The 20,711-nt window shown below is 35.2% G+C and overlaps 2 protein-coding genes, 1 non-coding gene and 1 pseudogene across 5 annotated transcripts; 1 reads left to right on the plus strand and 3 right to left on the minus strand.

The window, feature by feature from the left end:
• Positions 1 to 2,916: 2,916 nt before the first annotated feature.
• Positions 2,917 to 4,565, minus strand: LOC137714144 (heavy metal-associated isoprenylated plant protein 36-like; annotated as a pseudogene).
• A 3,086-nt stretch (positions 4,566 to 7,651) lies between these two features.
• Positions 7,652 to 9,576, minus strand: LOC137716349 (dephospho-CoA kinase). Of its 3 annotated transcripts, none has more exons than XM_068455788.1 (4): positions 9,348 to 9,576; positions 8,983 to 9,120; positions 8,726 to 8,871; positions 7,652 to 8,223 (listed from the first exon to the last, which is right to left on the minus strand). In XM_068455788.1, exons 2-4 carry the CDS (start codon positions 9,088 to 9,090, stop codon positions 7,788 to 7,790), a joined length of 690 nt encoding a protein of 229 aa, XP_068311889.1. In that variant the 5' UTR covers positions 9,091 to 9,120; positions 9,348 to 9,576; the 3' UTR covers positions 7,652 to 7,787. The 3 variants fall into 3 exon arrangements, with proteins under 3 accessions (XP_068311889.1, XP_068311887.1, XP_068311888.1); XM_068455786.1 differs by having other exon boundaries at positions 8,983 to 9,128; positions 9,348 to 9,488; XM_068455787.1 differs by having other exon boundaries at positions 8,983 to 9,123; positions 9,348 to 9,487.
• An 88-nt stretch (positions 9,577 to 9,664) lies between these two features.
• TRNAG-CCC (transfer RNA glycine (anticodon CCC)) lies at positions 9,665 to 9,735 on the plus strand. Its single transcript has one exon. It is a non-coding gene; the product is annotated as a tRNA-Gly (tRNA).
• Positions 9,736 to 17,359: 7,624 nt separating this feature from the next.
• On the minus strand, positions 17,360 to 18,871 carry LOC137715871 (glutathione S-transferase-like). The gene is made up of 3 exons (XM_068455224.1): positions 18,656 to 18,871; positions 18,512 to 18,560; positions 17,360 to 18,116 (listed from the first exon to the last, which is right to left on the minus strand). Exons 1-3 carry the CDS (start codon positions 18,803 to 18,805, stop codon positions 17,668 to 17,670), a joined length of 648 nt encoding a protein of 215 aa, XP_068311325.1. The 5' UTR covers positions 18,806 to 18,871; the 3' UTR covers positions 17,360 to 17,667.
• Positions 18,872 to 20,711: the final 1,840 nt, after the last annotated feature.

Here is a 20,711-nt window from a genome sequence, read left to right on the forward strand (position 1 = left end):
ACTTCATTCTATATTGGTAAGATATATGAAAATCAATTAATATCGACGATATTACGCATTCAATACATAAATTTTGCTGAAACCCACTGCATATTTCGAACTTTTGAATTTTATTGGTGAAAATTTTCTCTAATTTTTTCTAAGTCTGAATTAGTTGATATACACCCCCTATTGCAAATTTCCATAATGTCCATTGAAGGCAACCGAAATTGATTTCGATAATTTATCGATCTTCCATAAAGTTGCATATCGGTAATTCCACCTATATCAATATTATAAACACTGTTCGTATTTCCAGCACCACAAATATTTTAAACACTGTCCATATTAGAAACATGTACTTCCTTTTCTTCTTCCAATTATTTTTTGCAATAGTTAGTGGCTTGTATTTGGTCTCACCCACCTCAAACTAATCTCACTCGAATAAAGTATGATACCGTATGCGGGGGTCCGGACATAAGAATCGTTCGACGAGGGCTGGCTTAGCCAAATAGTGGTGCTCTAGATCTTTGCCCTTTATGGTCGGTTGGCTAGGTCAAGAATCAAAATTCATTATCCGATTGGGCAAATTGTGGAAAACTACTTGCTATACAATTGTGACCTCGGGAGGCCAAGGTTCCCCAACTTTTTAGAAAATATGCCATCTAATATACATAAAACCTGCACATATCCCACAAAATATAAAAGATTGGGTGGCTGTAATTAGCACTAGTGTTGCTGTCAAGCTGTTAGAATTTGTCTTCCAATGAATGCCTAAGCCTACCATTTGTTAGTGATGCTATTATTATACCATCAAGCTTTAGTGTCCACATAAAAATAAAACACAAGGTTTAAGCTATATCAAAAGCACTTATGTAAAGAGTAAAAGCACCTATTTAGTTGATGGTTAAACAACAAACTGTTTTTCTATAAAAGCATTACTGAAAAGTGTTTCCTACAAAAAATGCTAGTGAGCAAAAGTGTTCTATGGAGTAGTACTTCTAAACAAGCCCATATAGATTTTCATGTTGTTCTTGTACAACGTGTCTGTATATATATTAGATATTTTTGGGAAGGAAAAATCAAACACATAACTTTTAATGCAAAGATGAATGCTCTTAAGTCTTAACCAACTGAGTTATACATTCTAGCAAATCATTTTCATGTTTGATGTATAAGATATGTGTATATACTTTGGTGTAACATATGAATAATATCTTATGAAAACATAATATATAGAATTTATTTGCATATTCTCTTTTATATATCATTCCTTTTCATCTTTATAATGAATAAAGCAGCAATTGTCGTCCACATACGTTTCACTCTTAACACCAACACCTTCAAATATCTTCCATCATTTTTCTTTCTTTGTGCATGTTTTGTTTTTGGTGGTGGGGGACTTAGGGTTTTGATGAAAAAAAAGAAATATTCTACTAAGGGGGGCCGAAGAGATCAAAGAGATCATATCATTTGATGAAAAAAAAAAAACAGAAAGATTCATCTAAAGGCAGCCGAAAAGATCATATCATTCAATCTTTACATCCGAAGTGAACAAGAACTTTTAGTAATGATGCATGCAACTTATGAATAGTAATCAATATTAAAACAACGTCAACTATTATCTTCACTTCCGATTGCATGCGATGAAGTCTCCCTCAAGCTCAAGGTTGAGAGTCGAACTATGTACACAGATGGCCTGATAAAGTGATCACTAATCACAGAGAAATTGGGCATATATTTTTAAGTTTCTCCTTTGAACCAAACTAAGAAAGCGTTGATAAAAGTTTTTGGGAGTCAACGGCCTCTTATCCTCGACTAGCCTTTAATCGTTCGAGTTCTTAATAGCACGAGACCACTTAGTACTACGATCTAGTGATATTTCTCTTCCCTTACAAATGAAAGGTCTTAAGTTCGATTCTCGCCAAAAGCGAATTTGAACCACATTATTGCTAACCTAATGTGAGGCCAAACCCACCCACTTCCCCTTAATGTAAATAATATCGTTTGTTAAATGGCCCAAGACTTACGGATCACTATGGCCAGACTTTCATTTATGTTCGTTCAAAAGGTCCCACAATATACACTCGACAATAAAAATCTTACAATAATTTAGAAGAGGAGAGAGTTTCGAACCGGGAATATATGTGTGGAAACTCAACATCTTATTCACTAAAATATTGAATCACATTTAAAAATCATTTCTCATTAAACCTTGGTCAACTTAGGATTATTTTGGTTGAGCAAATTGCACCATGAGTTGAGAGGGATATCAATTTATTCTATGCTGGATAACCTCTAGATTTGTTTATTTGTTAGATATTTGGTCTTTGGTCCCCATGCCATGCATGCTTAAATCTTTTGCCCTGTTGTGCGACTCAAAAGAATAAAGAGATAAAAAGCTTAAGACAACCACACAGGAACACGATGGATTTCAATCCAAAGTGAGTGGGCCGGAGACTCGTATTATACCACAATATATATGTATATCTACATCCATCACATGCATAACAGAAATAAAAATATGTACTATCTACATAAACACTTTAATTTCTAACCAAAAGATGGAGATATGCTTGTTGCTTTTTCTAAAGCATTACATACCAAATCAAATTGTTGGAACCATCTAATTTGTTGTCACATTAACTAATTAAAGAGACATGGAAGATAGCTACCATGCATTTTGATTAAGAATTATACCTTTGCGTTTTATTTGTTACCATATTTTAAACGACGAATTATTGTTATTGAATCAACAAGGTGTTCATAATATGTCAAAATATATCGATCTGTTATAGCTACATGATGCTCCCCTTCAAATAAAATATAAAAAGTTGCTGAAACCCTAATCCAGTCTTACTATGAGTTTGAACTGAAAAGACGAATATCATGCACTCTGAATTTCTAATTACAACTTGAAAAAGCTTATCATTGCCATAGAAACAAAGATTTCATAAAACAAAAATCTACTTTACACATCAGGCTGAGTGAAAAGAAAGATTTAGGTCCTACAAATAACCAAACATTAAGCTATTGGCCTTCTTACGCAAAACCAAACTTAGTAAATAAAGTTAAGCTTCATATTACAACCCCTTTTATTTCCCCCTACTTTTACCCTTTAAACTGTAAGTACATCAAAATTATCCTCCCTTCCTCCCCCAAGTACACACCGTACATACTAAGTATATATACGCTACTTCTACGTACACCGCTCATAATTATAATCTTCACATAATGTAGCACCCACTTCCATTTTCATCGTCAACGAACTTATCATCATCATTATCGATAGAATAGGACGGCAGAGGAAACGGGAACATGCCCGGCTGAGAATACGTAGTGGTATGCATGGGATCAGGAGCAAAGTATGAGGTACTTGTACTGTTAGGGTGCGCCGTATTGTAACTTAGCCCGTACGTTGGAGGTGGATAGTACATTGATGTTGGGTACGGGCCGGGGTACGTATGCTGAACTGGTGGGCCAAGATTCATGGAGGCCAACGGCTGAGTCATGTCTGGCCCACCGGCCATATACGGCTCAATACTACCCGCAGGAGGCGGATCATGTCCAAAAATTTTCTCGCCGAGGTTGGCACCGCCGCCAGTGGGGGAATTACCATTTTGCGCTTTCTTCTTCTTCTTCTTCTTCTTTTTGGCCCCAGTACTTGCACTATTTCCACCAGCTGCACCAACAGTAGGACTAGTACCACTTTCTCCACCAGCTTCATTACTCTCGCCACCCTCTGCGTCGAACTCACCGCCGTCGTCAGCATCATCACCGCCATCGGTTTTATCCGGTTGATCATGATCACCATCTTGTTCATGGTTATGATCTTCAGGCTGCTTCTCATTGTTACTACTATTATTCTTTGATTTCCCGGACTTTTTCGCTTTCTTAACTTCTGGCCAAAGCTCAGCGTGCTTCCCTGACTTCAACAGCTTCTTCAGTAGGGTCTCCGCCTCCACGTTGCCCGTCACGGTCACCTTGTGCTGCTGCGAATCAATCTCCGTCGTGTAAACCCCTGATCACGTCAATTAATCAAAACACGAACGCACACGAGTGAACACATGTGCCGCAACTAGACAAAATATCACGATACGTTGGATACCCTTTCGTTCTATGAAACGTTTCATACCATTTCGTTTTTAATTTTTAAACTTTGTGCCAGAGATAAAAGAAAAGTACAACGAAAAAAAAAAACGCATGGCAAGAGGAACGAGCGAGAAATGAAGGAGAATGTATAAACGTGCCTTCGATGTTTTGAAGGACTTTCTTGACCTTCTTCCTGCATCCTTCACAGTGGATTGAGACTTTCAAAACCCATGTCTGCAGAACGGAGGAGATGATCAACTTATAATTTGTGATGAAAAAAACTTGAAAAATAATGAGAAAAAGGAAAAAAATATATTGTACTAATTACCTGGTATTTTAAGGTTCCAGGAGCTTCTTCAGCTGGTTTTGTTGCCATTGATGAGAGAGAGAGAGAGAGAGAGAGACTGATGAAGTGGGAATAAGGAAGGTGGGGAGCTTTGAGGGAATGTGTGCTGAGGTTTAAAGAGTGGGAAGAAAGCATCCGGTTTGGCCATGGTCTGGATGCCACGTCAACTTCCACACACCAATGGACCACTGCAGATCTGACACGTCATCAAACTCACGTGACCCTCCCATGAAGACCCCACTACATCTCAACCAACTGAATTCAACTTCACAAACTCACAAGCTCACTGATTAAATTTCATATTTTTATCTGAAGGTTATGAAGGTCACGCAGAAGGCTTGATTGCAAAACAATCACGTGCTAATATGCGTTTTTTAACGATATGATTATAAATCGGCAAATGAAAATATCATTGTATAAAAATATATCAAATCAATCACGTATTGGTATTCATTTTAACTTTTTCATATGATAGATAGTCCGGCTCAGTGACATCCATTGACCCACAACGTACAGTTCCAGATGTCAATCTAATCTCTGCCCGTGAGGAGGGATGAGAACCTTTTGATGGATGATCAGCTTTGTATTGCATCTTTTGCTATTATAACTAAAATCGGACGGTCTTTATTCTTTTTCAAGGATTTAATCATCGAGTTTTATGAGTACATATCTTCTCTGGATCTAAAACGGATCCTAATGATTAAATGATCTGAACCGTTAAAATTTGATCCAACGGTTACAAATAAGGGTATCTCGAAAAGTTATAATAATTGTAACCGTTGGATCAAATTTCAACGATCTAGATTATTTGATCCTTAGGTTCCGTTTTTTTAGATATGAAGAGGATCTGTGCTCGACTTTTGCAGCCACTGATATAATTGACTCGGATTGGCCCTAAGCTTACCTACCCTCAAAAGGATGCTGCTCATAACTTCATAGGCCTAGAAGTTCCTTGCAAGTAATCCAGGAAGAAGAGCAATGAATGAAGATTCTAGTAACAAATGGACAAGCGTGTATGCACTCTGAGGAGATTCTTCTTATAATCACGCGCATACATTTAAGTCATGTAACGAGAGAGATAGAAATAAAGATTCAAGTGAGTAATCCAGAAAGCAAAGTTACAAATGTTCGTCACTGTTTTTGGGCTAATCTACATTGAGCTATACGATACGAAGGAACATTTATTTTATAACCAGCTGTATACATTCATGTCATATAATTATTTTGATCCAGCAAGTGCTAGAATCCACTGGACTTAAAGCTGCCCTCTACAGTTTTTTGATCCGGAAAAAGCTGCGTCGTTCACAGTGAACATGTCCTCCTGCAATATTCAAATACAACAATTGTCCAAAGTTTGGTGGTGTGTAAAGTAAAAGTAATTGAGTTAGAAAAGACAACGGCAATTAGCAACTTCCTTTGCTCTGGGCCATTGCCATTGTGCATTTGTGCTTTCAATGAACTTTTTGATGGGGGTTTTGGATCGTCTTCAGGAAAACAACTTGTATGTAACAGGTTAACTATTATTGTATTCCGTGACATTCCATCTCAATAATACAATATCATGTAGAGAAAAACTTATCCAAAAAGACATTATATTTTTGAATCGGGATGTCGGGTAACAGTGAATCCGTTCGATAGAAGTCCTCATATTCTCATGCAAGCAATCAATTTAAAGATGCAGAAAGATTAAAATTAAAAAAAAGAAAATTCCAGACAAAGAAAATGATTTTCACGAGTCGAATTTTCAAATGCGTAGTACATATTATACAATTACAGTAAATAAAATGCCTTCCCTTCGTCTAATTCTAGAGCAGGCCAAGCAGCTTTTACAATGGAAAAGAATACAAACAGCTAGTAGTTAACAATTATTGTGATTGCCAGCAGTATACGTCGTTTCTGTAAATCAAAAGGCAAAAACGATATATACGAAGTATGATTTTGAAGGATCGTAATTAAGTTACGTCAACATCTTGTGTTGATCGAGATAAAAAGAAAATGAAAGAGAAAGGGAGGAGAAGTGAGAAGATTTGATGATGAGAGAATCCTACTCATATATACACACAAAACATAACAACGAAAACATTCAAAGATAATCGAAAAAGATCAAATGGTTATCACTAAACAGCGGAAGCACTTTCGATGAGAGATTATTTTAGAAGTAGAGATATCATATATAATCCGGCTATGGACAAGAGTTCATCCTTGATTATTTTAGAAGTAGAGATATCATATATAATCCGACTATGGACAAAAGTTCATCCTTTATTAAAGAATGTAATATCGATATGTCTTATAACATCATTTTAATCGCCAACAAAAAGTATCAACATATTATTAATACATTTTCAACAATATTGACACAATATCAATTGAAAGAACTAACATTCTACACAAGAGCGGATGTCATTGGGACCAAGGTGGTCTCATAACCAACTGGAGGCCAAAAAACACGCATGTGAAGGTCTTTTGGACACCCTTCGAATGTTTGGTATGGGTCATTTTTGTGCCCACCAAATGCTTAATGTAATGTTTGCTAGACATATCTCAGTAGGTTGTGTTGACAACACTCGACAAAGATTCTCAATAGCACTCATCAGATTATCTATATTTGTTGACAAGCAACATGGTTTGGCTGACAACAAGAAGCCTTCCAAGTGTCTGACGAAAATTCTTGAATAAACAGAATTTTTTTTTATGCGCCACTTCATGCTCTGTTTCTATCTAAAAATCTTAAACATTTAACTCTGAACCCCCTTGAAGTTCAAATCCTAGATCTGCAACTGATGCTACATAAAGACTCCTACACAATATCGATACAAAAAATTCCATGTCATCATAGCAGACAATACGGTAAAGGGGTTTCACTTATCTGCACTTTATATGAACCAATGGATTAGCCAGGTCATGAGCACTAGAGTGATTTGTGACACAACTTGGCACTCCAAATCATTCTTGCTTTATCAAATAATACTCATCCAATCTCAGAAAAGAAATTAATTAACTTAATCAAACAACATCCTAATTAATGCAGTCCATGTAATCACGTAAAAGGACTCGACACCCTCAACATTTCAATGGTCACCCCCTCTTCCTATCTATCTCATGACGTCCTCCTATCTCTATGTCGTGTCAGGAGAGAGATAGGAATAGAGGGTCTGTGAAACTGTTGTATGGAAACGTACCGAGTTATTAAAAAGAAATATAACCTACAAAAACTCAAAAAATGGAACCTCGTGTGCAAAAGCCTTAGGTAAATGCATTGAATCATTCTTCACTGCTGCTACAAAACAAAAGGTTAAGCTCCTTGTTCTATGAATGACAGATCAAGTTCTCAACAACTACAATTCCAAGGTTGCTATGAACTATAAGTTTATAAAACTTTCTTGAATATAAGAACACCTACGATAATGGAGACAAGAACGGACGAGGCACCTTGTCTAGAAAGCCCAAATTCGGTCCATGTCAAGGGCTTTGTGACCTCAAGTAAGACGTTGCGGAACTGTACTCTTAAATCTTCTAGTGATCCAGTGTTATCAACCACTATGTCTGCCCTGGTCCGTTTTATATCGAGTGACATCTGAGCATTTATCCTGTTTCCAGCATCCTCCTCACTTGTTCTGTCCCTCGACATGAGTCTCCGGAGCTGCGTTTCAGGATCAACCCATACAACAACAATAGGCTTTGTCCATTTGTCCATCTTGGCCTCGAACAACAGAGGAACATCAAGAACAATAACATTACACCCCTTCATCCATAGCTTCAAAATTTCCCAAAAGATTCCAGACGATATATAAGGAGCTAGCAGTCTACAAGAAGATAAAAACTAGATATTATAGCTGATATGATACGTAACTTGTGCGGTAAACTACACCAAACTAAAACCTCTCATCAAGTGGGACGAAAACAATTTGAATTCAACAAAATGTAACTGGACAAAACTAGAGATTATAGCCAATTCCTTTTAGTAAAAGGAATCGGCATTATTTCTGCAGTTTTTAAGAAATCACATGTGAATTTTGACCTTGACGCGTCAAAACTCGAGGGAGTACTATGGAGCCTATATGGTATAATTGCACAACCATAAGGGAAGTTTCTTTCCTTGGCCTCTCTAGGTTTTACATATAATGCAACACTTATCTTTCCAACAAGAAGCCAGGAAATCCAATGGTGACTAAATTAAGAAACGAGTTTGATTTACTCAACTGCACTAGGGATAATGTAGAATCATATAGCAAAATGTTTAACAGAGCGGTACTCAATAAAATCGCAAACAAAAACTAGAGCTACTCGCAAAGGGGTAGTACCTACCGGTTAAGAAGTTGGCGCTTTTCTGGATTAGAGAACACAATTTGTCCCAGTTTAGGCCTATCAACTTCTCCATCAGGTTGCAAAATGTCATCTCCAAATGCTGAAACAACGTTTTTCCAGCCACCAGTGCCCTTCTTCAACACATCCTGAAACCGAAAAATTACTCAGTCCGCGAAAAAGCCGAAAACAACACATTGCCATCAAATTCTTCCATGACATTGTAAAAGCATAAATTTCGTAGTCTGATCATCACTCACTCGAGCAACAAGATCGGCATCAGCGACTGGAATGCCATGTTCCTTGAAGAGATTCGAGACGGTGCTCTTCCCGGAAGCAATTCCACCTGTCAACCCCACTATCCTCATTCTTTCTGCTCTTTCTGTTAGCAATTGATCCTACTATGCTACAAAATTTTAAGCAAAATTACTTACAAAATTAAAGTAAATTAGCAAACTTTAAGCATAATACTTACAAAATTAAAGCAAATTACTTACAAAATTACTTAATGGATTGGAATTTTGGGTTCCTAGAAATGAAGAGCCTTTGCTCTTCCCTGTAATTATTTCATAGTTTCAATTGCTTTTTTCTTAGTTCTCACTGTTAAAGACAAGAACTTTTCTACCTTGAAAAAGCGCTTGAAACAGGTGGTGGTATGAGACTTTCCGACTTCGATCCGCCCAACTGGGTGGCAGGTGGCCTGCCCTTTGAAGATCGGACGACGAGGAGGAGAACCAAGTCGGCGGCGAACTGGACGTGGCCGGATGGCGCCGGAGACTTGAAAAGCAGAGGCGCGGTACTGTTCGCGCAAGGAGATATTGAGGGGACGAGCACAGGTCTGACACGCCTGCCAAATGCTGCTGCTATGCATGTAGCGGTAAGCCCAAGAAAAAGAGCTGAAACAGAGTTTATTAGTCTGTTATTTGATTCACTTAACAAGAAGCGCATCTGGTGTAGTGGTATCATAGTACCCTCCCACGGTACTGACCAGGGTTCGATTCCCTGGATGCGCACTTTTATTTATATATATATATATATATATTTTTGTGACCATTCATTTGAAATTTGATACTTCAGAACCAATACATTTTTAGAAAAGCACTTGAAAGCTTTTGAAGCACATACTTGTAAGCCTCTGTTTCTATTTTCATTTCAGAATGTTGTAAGTATTTAGGAGTTCTGTGTAAAACTTAGATGGAGGCCCTTCATTTTTTTTAATGTTATATTTCTTTATTATTTATTTTTTTCAATTTTTTCATCTATAAAACTAAAATATTACAAGTTATTGCAACATAAATAAGTTGTTTCATCGTCTAGGTTTTTTCCCTTACCTTCAAAGGTCCTGAGTTCGATACTTGTTGGATTTGTTTTTGTTTTTTAAGTTTACAAATTTGCAAAAACTTAAAATAGCAAAGCAATATCATAGGGATTTAAACCCAGCACATGGGCTATAAGGAAGAAGGGATAAACCGCTAGTGCTAGAACCATGGATAATGTTTCTTTTTCATCTAATCTATTTTATATGCATCTGTATACATGTAATGAAAATTTCGGGTCCTTCTGAATTGGAGGCCTTGTGTGGTGACACCTTATGCACACCCTCAAGACTGACTCTGCTTATAAGGAACACTTTTGCTCATTAGTGCTCTATGCCAGTCGAAATTGATACTTGAAACTCAAGAAATATAATTGCCATCTTCGAGTCTCGGATCACCAGTGGGGTTCCCTTGTCAGCATACTCGTGGGCAATCTGTTGTGTAATTGCCCTTGATTCTGCATATCAGAAGGTGCACATCTTATATGCACAAATTCATATTTCAATATGTTGTGTGTGAATTTGATGACACGACTACAACTGCGATGCCCTATTCCAAGTCAATCAAGAATGGACATGTGTATTAATTTTTTCACATGAATGTCTCGACAGGTTTGTGATACCCCACATCCCAATTATAGGTAAGTTCCTCTTGATGTGAATGAATCGTCAACTAGATTTTAAAAGATTTTAAGAGTCCATTCAAATAGAGGGTAGCTAATTAAAGGATTTGAAAAGACTAGATTTTATAAGATTTTTAGAATCCTAGTGCAGTCAACTAGAATTTTAACAGATTTTTGTAGAATCCATGCAAATCTATAGGTATTTGAAAAATTCATAAGATTTGAAGGATTTCGTTCAGTAAGAGATTTTGAAGGATGTGAGTAGGAATGGTAAGCATAACAAATCCTACCTCCATTCGTAGAATTTTTTTTTCAACCCCTTGCTTTCTTTCTCTCTTTCCACTTTGCAACTCGAGCTTTCTTTTTCACTCTCCATTTTCTCCGAGAAACCCATCCTTCATTCCTTCTGGCATTTCACCCGCCCATCCCATCCTCTCAATATACAATCAATATATCATTATATATATGGGTAAAAAATATAGCATTATATACTGTCGTATACAAAGATAGCAAAGTGGATACCTTTGGAGATAGGACTTGAAGAAGGCGAGATGGGGCATGAATAATTGAAGGGTTTGACTTGCACTTGCTGATGAACTCCTTCAGTTCTCCTACCTTTGCAGCATCCATTCTTCTCTCTCTCACTTTCTTTCTGTCTCTCTCTCTCTCTCTCTCTCATGAATTAGAGGAATCACTTTTCTAAAAGGTCGAAAGTTGAAGCGCTTTTACGAATGAATGATTACAGTGGAAGGTAGACTTTGGGAAGCTTAATTTGTATTTGATCCTTTTCTACTGGTGGAGGATCATGGAGGATTGGGGTTACTCAGAGACCTGGCCACAGTTCTCCATTATTTTTTCAAGTTGATTCTTAATTTTTTTGTTTAAAAAATAATTCTTAAAATAACAAAAAATTCTCTCAAAATTCATTCAAATCTTTAATCAAAGTCTATAAGAATTCTTAAAAATCTATTTGAAAGTTGTAAGGATTCTACAATCCTTTGAATGTAAGAATAAACTAGACTTAAAAGATTAATACACTAGCCAAGAACACAAGGGTTAATCAACTAAATCACAATCCTTAAATTATGTATGTAATATAAGTGTAAGAACTGTAGCAATGTTCATGGATGAAGAAGCCATGAAAACCTGCACACAACCTTCTCCTCTCTGCAAAACTCAATGCTCTCCAAGTTATAGGTAATTGGAATGAAAAGAGCGTGCTTTGTGAGAGCAGGGGCTTGTGGTTTTATACTACAAGACCTGGATCGCCCTATAACAATCCCACAAGGAATACAAGACCACATTCCTTATATCAGTATGAGTCCTATAAACGAGCAAACACAAGAGTCCTCAATATACCAATATGATTGGATTAACTCTTGTCAACATGATTTTGACTTCTTTATAATATCAATTATCCCAAGACTTGTAAGAATCATACTCATACTCTTACATTCTCCCACTTGAGTATGATTCATCACAACAGATAATCATCTCAAATTATTATAAAGGTGATCAAATAAGTCATTCATCAACACACTAGTACATAGACACAACCAGCTTACATAAGCCAAAACAATGAATTTATAATTGCATCTGCAACACAAAATACATATTTAACTTACAAATCACAATGTCTAGTTCATGTTCATAGCAATGTATCTAAGCTCAAGAGTAAACCAAGACGTCTACTCCCACTCATATAGCCCAAAATTGATATAAAAAATACCAAACATTCTTGACAGTAAGCTGTCAACTTAAAATTATTCATAATTGTATGAATAAACACACCTATGCATTTTAAAGTATTGAACTTGAGAATCTTTTTTGTTACATCGCAGAATTAACTCAAAAGTCACAACATACTTAATTTGCAATGTGTAATTATGTGAACTAATATAGCAAAACCAAACCAATTTGCTCTCACTCATCTAGGCCATACTCAACACAAACAAGTTAAGTACAAGTTAATAGCAACTATATTAACTAAAAGTCATTCCAATACAATGAATGACTAATCATAATTCATATGGAAACCAATTTCATTTCCTTTTGAATGCTAACCGACATAATAGGACCCTTCTCATTACTTAACAAATTAAGTAACACAAATAATTCAACCAATTGCTTCAATAAAACCATAAACTGGTTTTTAAGTATCCAAATGAATTATAATGCCCGGCCTAAATACTCTTAGCCTTATGCTTACATTCAAACATATGATTCTCCCACTTAAGCATAAGCAGAATGTACTGCACAACCAATAAAGAAACCGGAGATATGAACCAATTGGTTCCCGATTCCTCACCAATTGCATAATCTCAGTTTAGTCATATACACCTAAACCATTATATAAACAGTCTATGTATCAAAAGATAGTCACAATCCATTCGGAAAAACTTATCTCACATAAACCCAAACTCACTAGTTTCAACAATGATCAAAATCTGAATTGCAAGCACAATATTTTTGCATTCAATTTGATCCTAATTTTGCATTCAATTTGATCCTAACTAGTTCAATATCCATCGAGCAAGATCAACTAAAATTTGATACTGTTTGGACATAGAAGCACAAGTTATCTCAATTAAAACGAGATAATCAAGATCTCAACTTTTTAACGATATGATTTACATATAATAAATCTTTAACAAGATCGACATGTATCATAATTCAGTCTAGTCCAAAAATCAATTGCAAAAATACTAATTGACGCTTCAAAATCTCAAACAATTCCAATCAATAGAAAACCCATAATTTGTCAAATTTCAAAATTAATATCTTATGAACTTTGAGATTGCATCAGATATGAATTAAAGGATACATACCAATTAATTAGCAAATTTTCATTAAGAGCAGCGGAAGCAAACAAGAAACGAAAATTCCAGACCAAATCTTGCCAATCGATGAGTTCCACTATCATAGCGAAATAGAATGCATTCTTGCCAACAAGACTTCACCAAAACAATTTATATCATTCCTTACAAGGAATAAATACAAGAACCTGCACATGTTTTCGGTTATACACTGCAAAGATTGACATTTATCGAACCCAAAGATTCCAAACTCCATCGTTCATATGTACGGAAAACCACAAAACAAATTATATGTAGTCTAACCAAAACTGGGGATATGAATTACACTCTTAATTTTAAAGTCATCATTGTGGATACTTGTATAATCTAATTTTGCCTTTTTTTATTTTTTTTTATTTTTTATATTAAAATAATAATTCAAACCAGACCAATGCATTGTTACTATATGTATCATAAAGACAAACAATGGCATCCAAATCCATTGGTTTAATATTAGAATCGCTTGGTCATTAAGCATACTTGCCCAGACAACATCAATTCACGGAGTACTCGTGCAGTCAGATTGATTGCATTCCAAATTGATATTCATCATATATTTCCCAAAACCAAACAGACAAAAAAGAACGATTGGTGTTGTATATGAACAAGTTTTATCCTCCACCAAGACTAATTTAATCAGAACCATGAACTCTTTAATGAAAAATAAAGAGCATACATAGACTAAATGTTACAATAATTTATTTATGCAGCAAAAGATGATTTCAGACATCCCACATAAATCACAAGCTGGCATCCATAGGGATTTTGAGTTTAATCATGCCCTCATAGTATATATACAAATAATTAAACAGGTATAATCAAAATAGCAAAAGCCCTAATTCATCATGTTCAAACACATCACACTATAATCATGCATATAAGAAAACAATTAATCATGCATGATATAGTGAACTAAGTTACCATCATTGGATTCATATTCGTCTAACCCGATTGCAATTCCTCGGCTCCAAATCAATGAAACAAATTATCTGTCAATGCCTGAGACCCATCCATGCGGATTGCCATCACTTCAAATTCCCATGCATAGACCCCATATCATTGAGAGTCAGCAATAAACCAATGTCTCGCTTCCACTTCTTGTAATTACTTCCCCAATGAGAATAAGCACACTAGCAAGATTAAGTGAAACTGCAGACAATTGAAATCTCAAAAGGAGAACCAAAAGTTCTTGATTTCAATCTACCTTCACTTAATAGACACTGATATGAACCAAGTTAGTCATATATATAGATTTTTCATCATGAATGAAAAGTATATATAGATTAAACAACTCATCAGTGAAGAGACAACTCTCAATGCAGATGCAGATTTCAATTTCAATTAAAACAAAAAACAATAAAACAATGAATGAGTCAATACCAATATGAAGAATCAGAAAGATAACACTATCTTCGTTCAATGGTTTTTAACAACATAATTAGTTGATCAGAATACAAGTTTATTCATTACACTAATAATACAAGGAGGATTAATAAACCAAAATCATCTGAAATTCAAATTGATTACACCCCCTCATATAAACAAATTCATATTTCATATATGCTCCATGTGAATTTGATGTGAATGAACTGACATGTATTCCCCTGTGACAGTGATTGATTGATTTGGATACTGTTACAATGGCATCACAATTACAGACAAGTTTTATCTCAATGTGAGTGAGCTAAACACAGACTTACCAAAGAGCTTAAGATCTCCGTGTTCGAAAGCCAGAACTTGACCAAATGGCTGCATCACTTCAAGCAAAGAAATGTGAGATTTACTGACCATGAAAAGAATACTTGATAGTTTTGTTGTTCTTGTTATCATAGTAATCAGATACTTACATTGAGGGAAATGAAGGGCTCCTTCTTGTGCTCACCATGTCCATCTGAACAAGCTCTAATTCCATGTCTTTCTCATAGAGAGTAGCAAAAACTCGCATTGCAGCGGTCGAAAAAACGTTCCCGTGGACCTTGATGGCAGCCATGACTCTGGAGGAATTGAAAAAGTAAGAAATTCGAGCAACTGTGATGTGATTTGGATCCTGATATGGCCTAGTCTTTATAAACCAATGATCATTGTGAAGGATCAACTGCTTCTGAAAAAGTGGCTTTTGGCACAAGCTAATTAGTTTGGGTGGGAGTTTTCAATTATTATTTATAGGTTGTTCTTCAAGAATAATATGTTAGTTGGAAAATGATAAGCGAACTGTCATTTTATTCTTCCTATACATTTTTATTTATTTGTTATTTTCGTTTAATTTATTTAATTCGATGGACTGTGAAATTCAGCTTGCTATTGGTTTTATTTTTCCAAGTTTTGGGCAAAAGCTTATGGTGTCGGCTGTTTCACCAGCTTCCCGAGGTTTTTTCTGGGGGGTTTCCATATGCACCCATTTCACTCCCTCCAGTCTTATTAAAATGCAAAAGCAAGTCCAAATACGACTTTCAGAGGAAGCAAGTGCAAGTCAAAATACGACTTTTGAAGGGAAACTTAATATGAGTTCAATTTTATGAACTATTATTAGTTATGGTTTAATTTTGTTTAATTTTTGAGTTAGGTTCAGTGATTTTTTTTATCCATATAAACTTATTTGTATTCTCTTGCCAAATTTACCCTTAAATTGACTAATTAAGTAATTACTGTTTTTTGTTTTTGTTTTTAAAGTTGTGATTAATGTTAATCTTATCCTTAATTATAGAATTAGGGATTTAACTCTCTTTTTTTCTTTTCCTTCCCCAAACCGTTCGTTTCTCTTTTCTTGTTTCTCCCTCACAATATCTTTCTTTTCCTGTGTTATTTTGTCTAGTAATCTTCCGTAATATTCCTCTTCTCCTCCTCCTTCCATAAGGATGATCAATAGTTTTAAAAAAAAGAAATTGCACTAGTCAATCTTGTGTTTTGGGTTCTTCGTCTCATCTTTTTTTTTTTTTTTGCTTCTTTCTCCTTTATATATATATATATATATATATAATTTTGAAGTTCTATCGAATTAGCATTTTCTCTAGTGTTTCGTCCCCCAATATCATTTTTCTTCACGAATTTTTTTGGTTTTTATCTACCGATATCACTTGTCCTTTTTTATTTTAGTTATTACATATTTTGTTGATAATCTATCTAAGATTAATTATGTTTATCTACCTGTACCATAGAGACTTAATATGACTCCAAATTTATGAGCCATTATTAGTTATAGTCTAATTTTGTTTAATTTTTGGATTAATGTTAATCTTATCGAGATTCAAATAATATAATTTAATTACGTCATTTAATTTACGATTAGGATGGAGTTGATGGACACACTGGAGCTCCTCGTGGAAGGATTTTTCGGTGTGCTTTGGACAAGAACAGAACACCATGTGTCATTATATAATTGAATGGACACTTGAAAAAAAAATTCCTCCAATATATAATAACATGTTGAGTTCCACCATGTGTTCCGAGTGTATTGAAAAATCTCTTTTGATCATGCTCCTCCATACCCAAAAAATTATATTTTAGGATATGCTGAGTTTTTAAACGGAGTAAACAAGTAGCAAACCTTGTCCTCTCTGTCAAAACCAATAATACTCAAACTAACAATAGGTCTTAGTTCAATATTGAGCATGGATTTTGTAAGAACAGAGACTACTATTTATATACAATCAACCCATGTAATTCTCCTATTAGAATCCTTATATCAATACTGAACAAGTTACCTTAATGTATACAAAATGTTAAAACCAGTTTTCATACTTTCATTCAATCCTTCACAAATAAGGATGAAGTATATCTCTTTAGATTGAGACTTTTCTATACGAAGCAAACAAATAGCAGGCCTTTGGACTTATGGTCATGATCATATTCTAACAGAAGGCTCTTCTTGTTACAGGTTAGCCCACTTATTCGTTTGTGTTTTAATTATGTAACCGTATATTTCTAACACAAATGACTGGTTTGGTGGAACACAAACTTCAAACACCAAAAGACATCAACCTTCGTAATGACAATGGAAGAACAACCTCAGAAATACAACAGCAGCAGTAGCAGAGTCTCGTCCTCCAACTACTTCGGGGAAACAGAAAATCAAACGAATGTTTGATTGATAACAGACGTTATTATTGTAGATCAATGACTCTAATGAGTAAGAAGCAGCAGCAGCAGCAATCTTTAGTACTTGTTTCGCAGGGCAATGACTTTGTTCCAAGCTGGCCTTGCTGTGATATCCGCTACCCATGCGCTAACATGGGGGCGGGATTCGAACAGCTTCTTCGATTGTGTCCCCATCAAGTAATGTATAGTGGGAAGGTGGTGAAGATCAGCCAAAGTGAAGCTTTCACCTGCCAAGTATTTCGACTGAGCCAGACGAGTCTCATATACATCAAGAACAGCAGCCAACTTGGCTTCATTTTCCTCCACAACTGCCGCGTCTGTGGTCATTTTAAATAGAGGCTTTATAGCTAGCTCAAAGGCCAGTTTTGAGGCCACCGGGTCGAACTTTTGGCCCTCCACCTCCGACCACAATGATATAATTGCCATCTTCTTCGAGTCTCGGATCACCAGCGGGGTTCCCTTGTCAGCATACTCGTGGGCAAGGTATTGTGTAATTGCCCTTGATTCTGCATATCAAAAGGTGCACAGCTGATCTTATACGCACAAATTCGTATTTCATATATGTTGTGTGTGAATTTGAAGTCACGACTACAATTGCGATGCTGTATTCCAGGTCAATCGAGAACACATGTATTCTTACTTTTTTCCACACGAATGTCCGTTATGGGTTTGTGATACCCCGCATCCCAATTACAGATAAGTTTCTCTAGACGTGAACAAACTAAATACAAATTTATCTTAATATAAACAATTTCATATTCATATACGCTGTGTGAATTTGATGTGAATGAACTAACATGCATCCTACTGTGATGGTGACTGATTGATTTGGATACCGTCAGAGTGGCATCCCTAGTTACATAAGGTTATCGAGACGTGAGTGAGCTAACCACAAACTTACCAAAGAGCTTGAGATCTCCGTCTTCGAAAGCTGGAATTTGACCAAATGGCTGCATCAAATCAAGCAAAGAAATGTGAGATTTACTGACCATGAAAGGAATACTTAGTTTTGTTCTTCATGTTCTCATAGTAATCATTTAGTTACATTCAGGGAAATGAATGGCTCCTTTTTGTGTTCACCAGCTCCCATGTCGATCGGAACAAACTCGAACTCGATGTCTTTCTCATAGAGAGTAGCAAAAACTCGAATTGTAGGTGTCGAAAAAACGCTTCCGTGGACCTTGATGGCAGCCATGATTCTGAAGGAATTGAGAAAGTAAGAAATTTGAGCAGCTGAGGAACAAGTGGTGTTATTTGGATCCTGATTTGCCTAGTATTTATAAGATAAATAATTGATTGGTTGGGAAAGAGTAAGTTATTCATTATTTTTGTTTAATTTATTCAATTGCTTATTGTAGAAAGCACTTCAAGTGTTTTTGAAACTTAAAAACATTTTCTCTAAAATTGTTTTAAGTCATTTTAAAAGTACATCCAAACAAGCCTTAAGTTTGTAACCGTGCTTCCGAAAACTTGAGATCTAGATTCAAATAATATAATTTAATTTAATTACATAATTTAATGGGATCTTTTGATATAGGCGCCTCAGTTTTGAATCTTTTAGATCAAACATCCATCTTTTTTAGTGATTTGGTTAAACTTTTTTTTGTCATAATTTTGGTGCTATATGCACATTATATTGTAACAAATTTCCTATAATCTAATATTTTAATTACACTCTCATCTGTGAGAGATAATTATTAAAAAAAAAAAAAGAAGTTGGTTAGATTCAATTTATTTTCACAATAATGCTACAATTTATTATTAAAAAAAAAAGAAGTTGGTTAGATTCAATTTATTTTCACAATAATGCTACAATTTAGCAATAATTATCTACGATTTAAGATATTTTCTTTCCAAAATAGTTTAAAATAATTTTAAATCCCACAAAATCAAACATACTGAAATAAAATTTTCTTTTAGTACGTTAAGAGAAAATAGGATTGATAATAACATAAACGTACCAAAACACAATGTGTACAAAATAAAACGTACCAAAATAAAAATAATGTACCAATATTAACTGTGCCGTTTTTGGTTAGGTTTTTGTGAAGTTTTAAGATAAAAAATGGAGATCCTTTGCAAGCATCTAGGAACATCCGATAAAATTAGGGGTTTGGTGTGTGGAGATTGTTAGATGAGTTATCTTGTCAAAGCTAGGAATATCAAGGTGAGTGGTTTATGTAATATGTTGCAAATTATACCTATTTTCAAATACCTCTATTTGAAGTCAAACATGTTGGATTTGTGAAAATGCTTTCGGAATTATTATCATAGCGATATGTGGAATTGTTCATGGAACATGAGAACTTTAGTGTTGCATTAATCCGAGGGATAAATGTAAACTGCACACGGAGACATTAGGGCAGAATGGTCAATAGGAGTCACATGGTGAGTTGCTATTTATGAAGGATATAATGAACACATAAAGGGATGATGTGATATGGCATCAAGTGCATAATGATTTGATATTATTATTGTATTTTCTATAGTGACTAAAATGGCATCGCTTGACTAACATGTTACATATTCTACTCATTGAGCGACGTGGTTGTTGCTCACCCCTCACCTTTTTATTTTTCAGATGAGTTATTTGACAAGGCACGTGCTAGACGAGTTGAGTTTGGGTTAGACAAGGGATTTAAGAGTCTTCTTATTTTTGTGCACTCTGTAAGAATTTTGTAATAATTACTTGTATAAGAGAACCTTTGTTTTACGTTTATAGTTTTACTTTTACTTGCGCACCAGGCGTGGGGTCCCACCAACCTCGAGTTTGGGGCGTGACATTAACAATATGTATCAAAACAAACGTACCAAAATTGCAAATAAACGTACCGATTAATGATTTTTGTAAATTAAAATGTACCCACAGATAATATATACGTAACGTATTGTACCTAATAATAATTTATCAACAACTATACTTAAAAACATAGCAAAAAAAAAAAAATCACAAAAAATTGAAAAATTACACGGAGTTTTTATGTTGATCACCAACTAATTGAAAGAAAAAAAAACATTTGGAAAATGAAATAATATTAAATGTTTGCATAACAGGGAAAAAAAACTGTGATCGAAAAAACATATCTTGAATAAGAGAAAAT

Source organism: Pyrus communis, chromosome 14, assembly GCF_963583255.1.
Source record: "Pyrus communis chromosome 14, drPyrComm1.1, whole genome shotgun sequence".
Classification (NCBI taxonomy): domain Eukaryota; kingdom Viridiplantae; phylum Streptophyta; class Magnoliopsida; order Rosales; family Rosaceae; genus Pyrus; species Pyrus communis.

Excerpts from the sequence above, each read along its gene's own strand:
- LOC137715871 (XM_068455224.1), bottom strand. The coding sequence starts at position 18,805 with ATGGCTGCCATCAAGGTCCACGGAAGCGTTTTTTCGACACCTACAATT. Across the intron at positions 18,561-18,655 it reads AGCCATTCATTTCCCTGAAT|CCATTTGGTCAAATTCCAGC; the intron begins GTAACTAAATGA and ends GATTTGATGCAG. Across the intron at positions 18,117-18,511 it reads CGGAGATCTCAAGCTCTTTG|AATCAAGGGCAATTACACAA; the intron begins GTAAGTTTGTGG and ends TTTGATATGCAG.
- LOC137716349 (XM_068455788.1), bottom strand. The coding sequence starts at position 9,090 with ATGAGGATAGTGGGGTTGACAGGTGGAATTGCTTCCGGGAAGAGCACC. Across the intron at positions 8,872-8,982 it reads ATGCCGATCTTGTTGCTCGA|GATGTGTTGAAGAAGGGCAC; the intron begins GTGAGTGATGAT and ends TTTCGGTTTCAG. Across the intron at positions 8,224-8,725 it reads AAGCGCCAACTTCTTAACCG|ACTGCTAGCTCCTTATATAT; the intron begins GTAGGTACTACC and ends ATCTTCTTGTAG.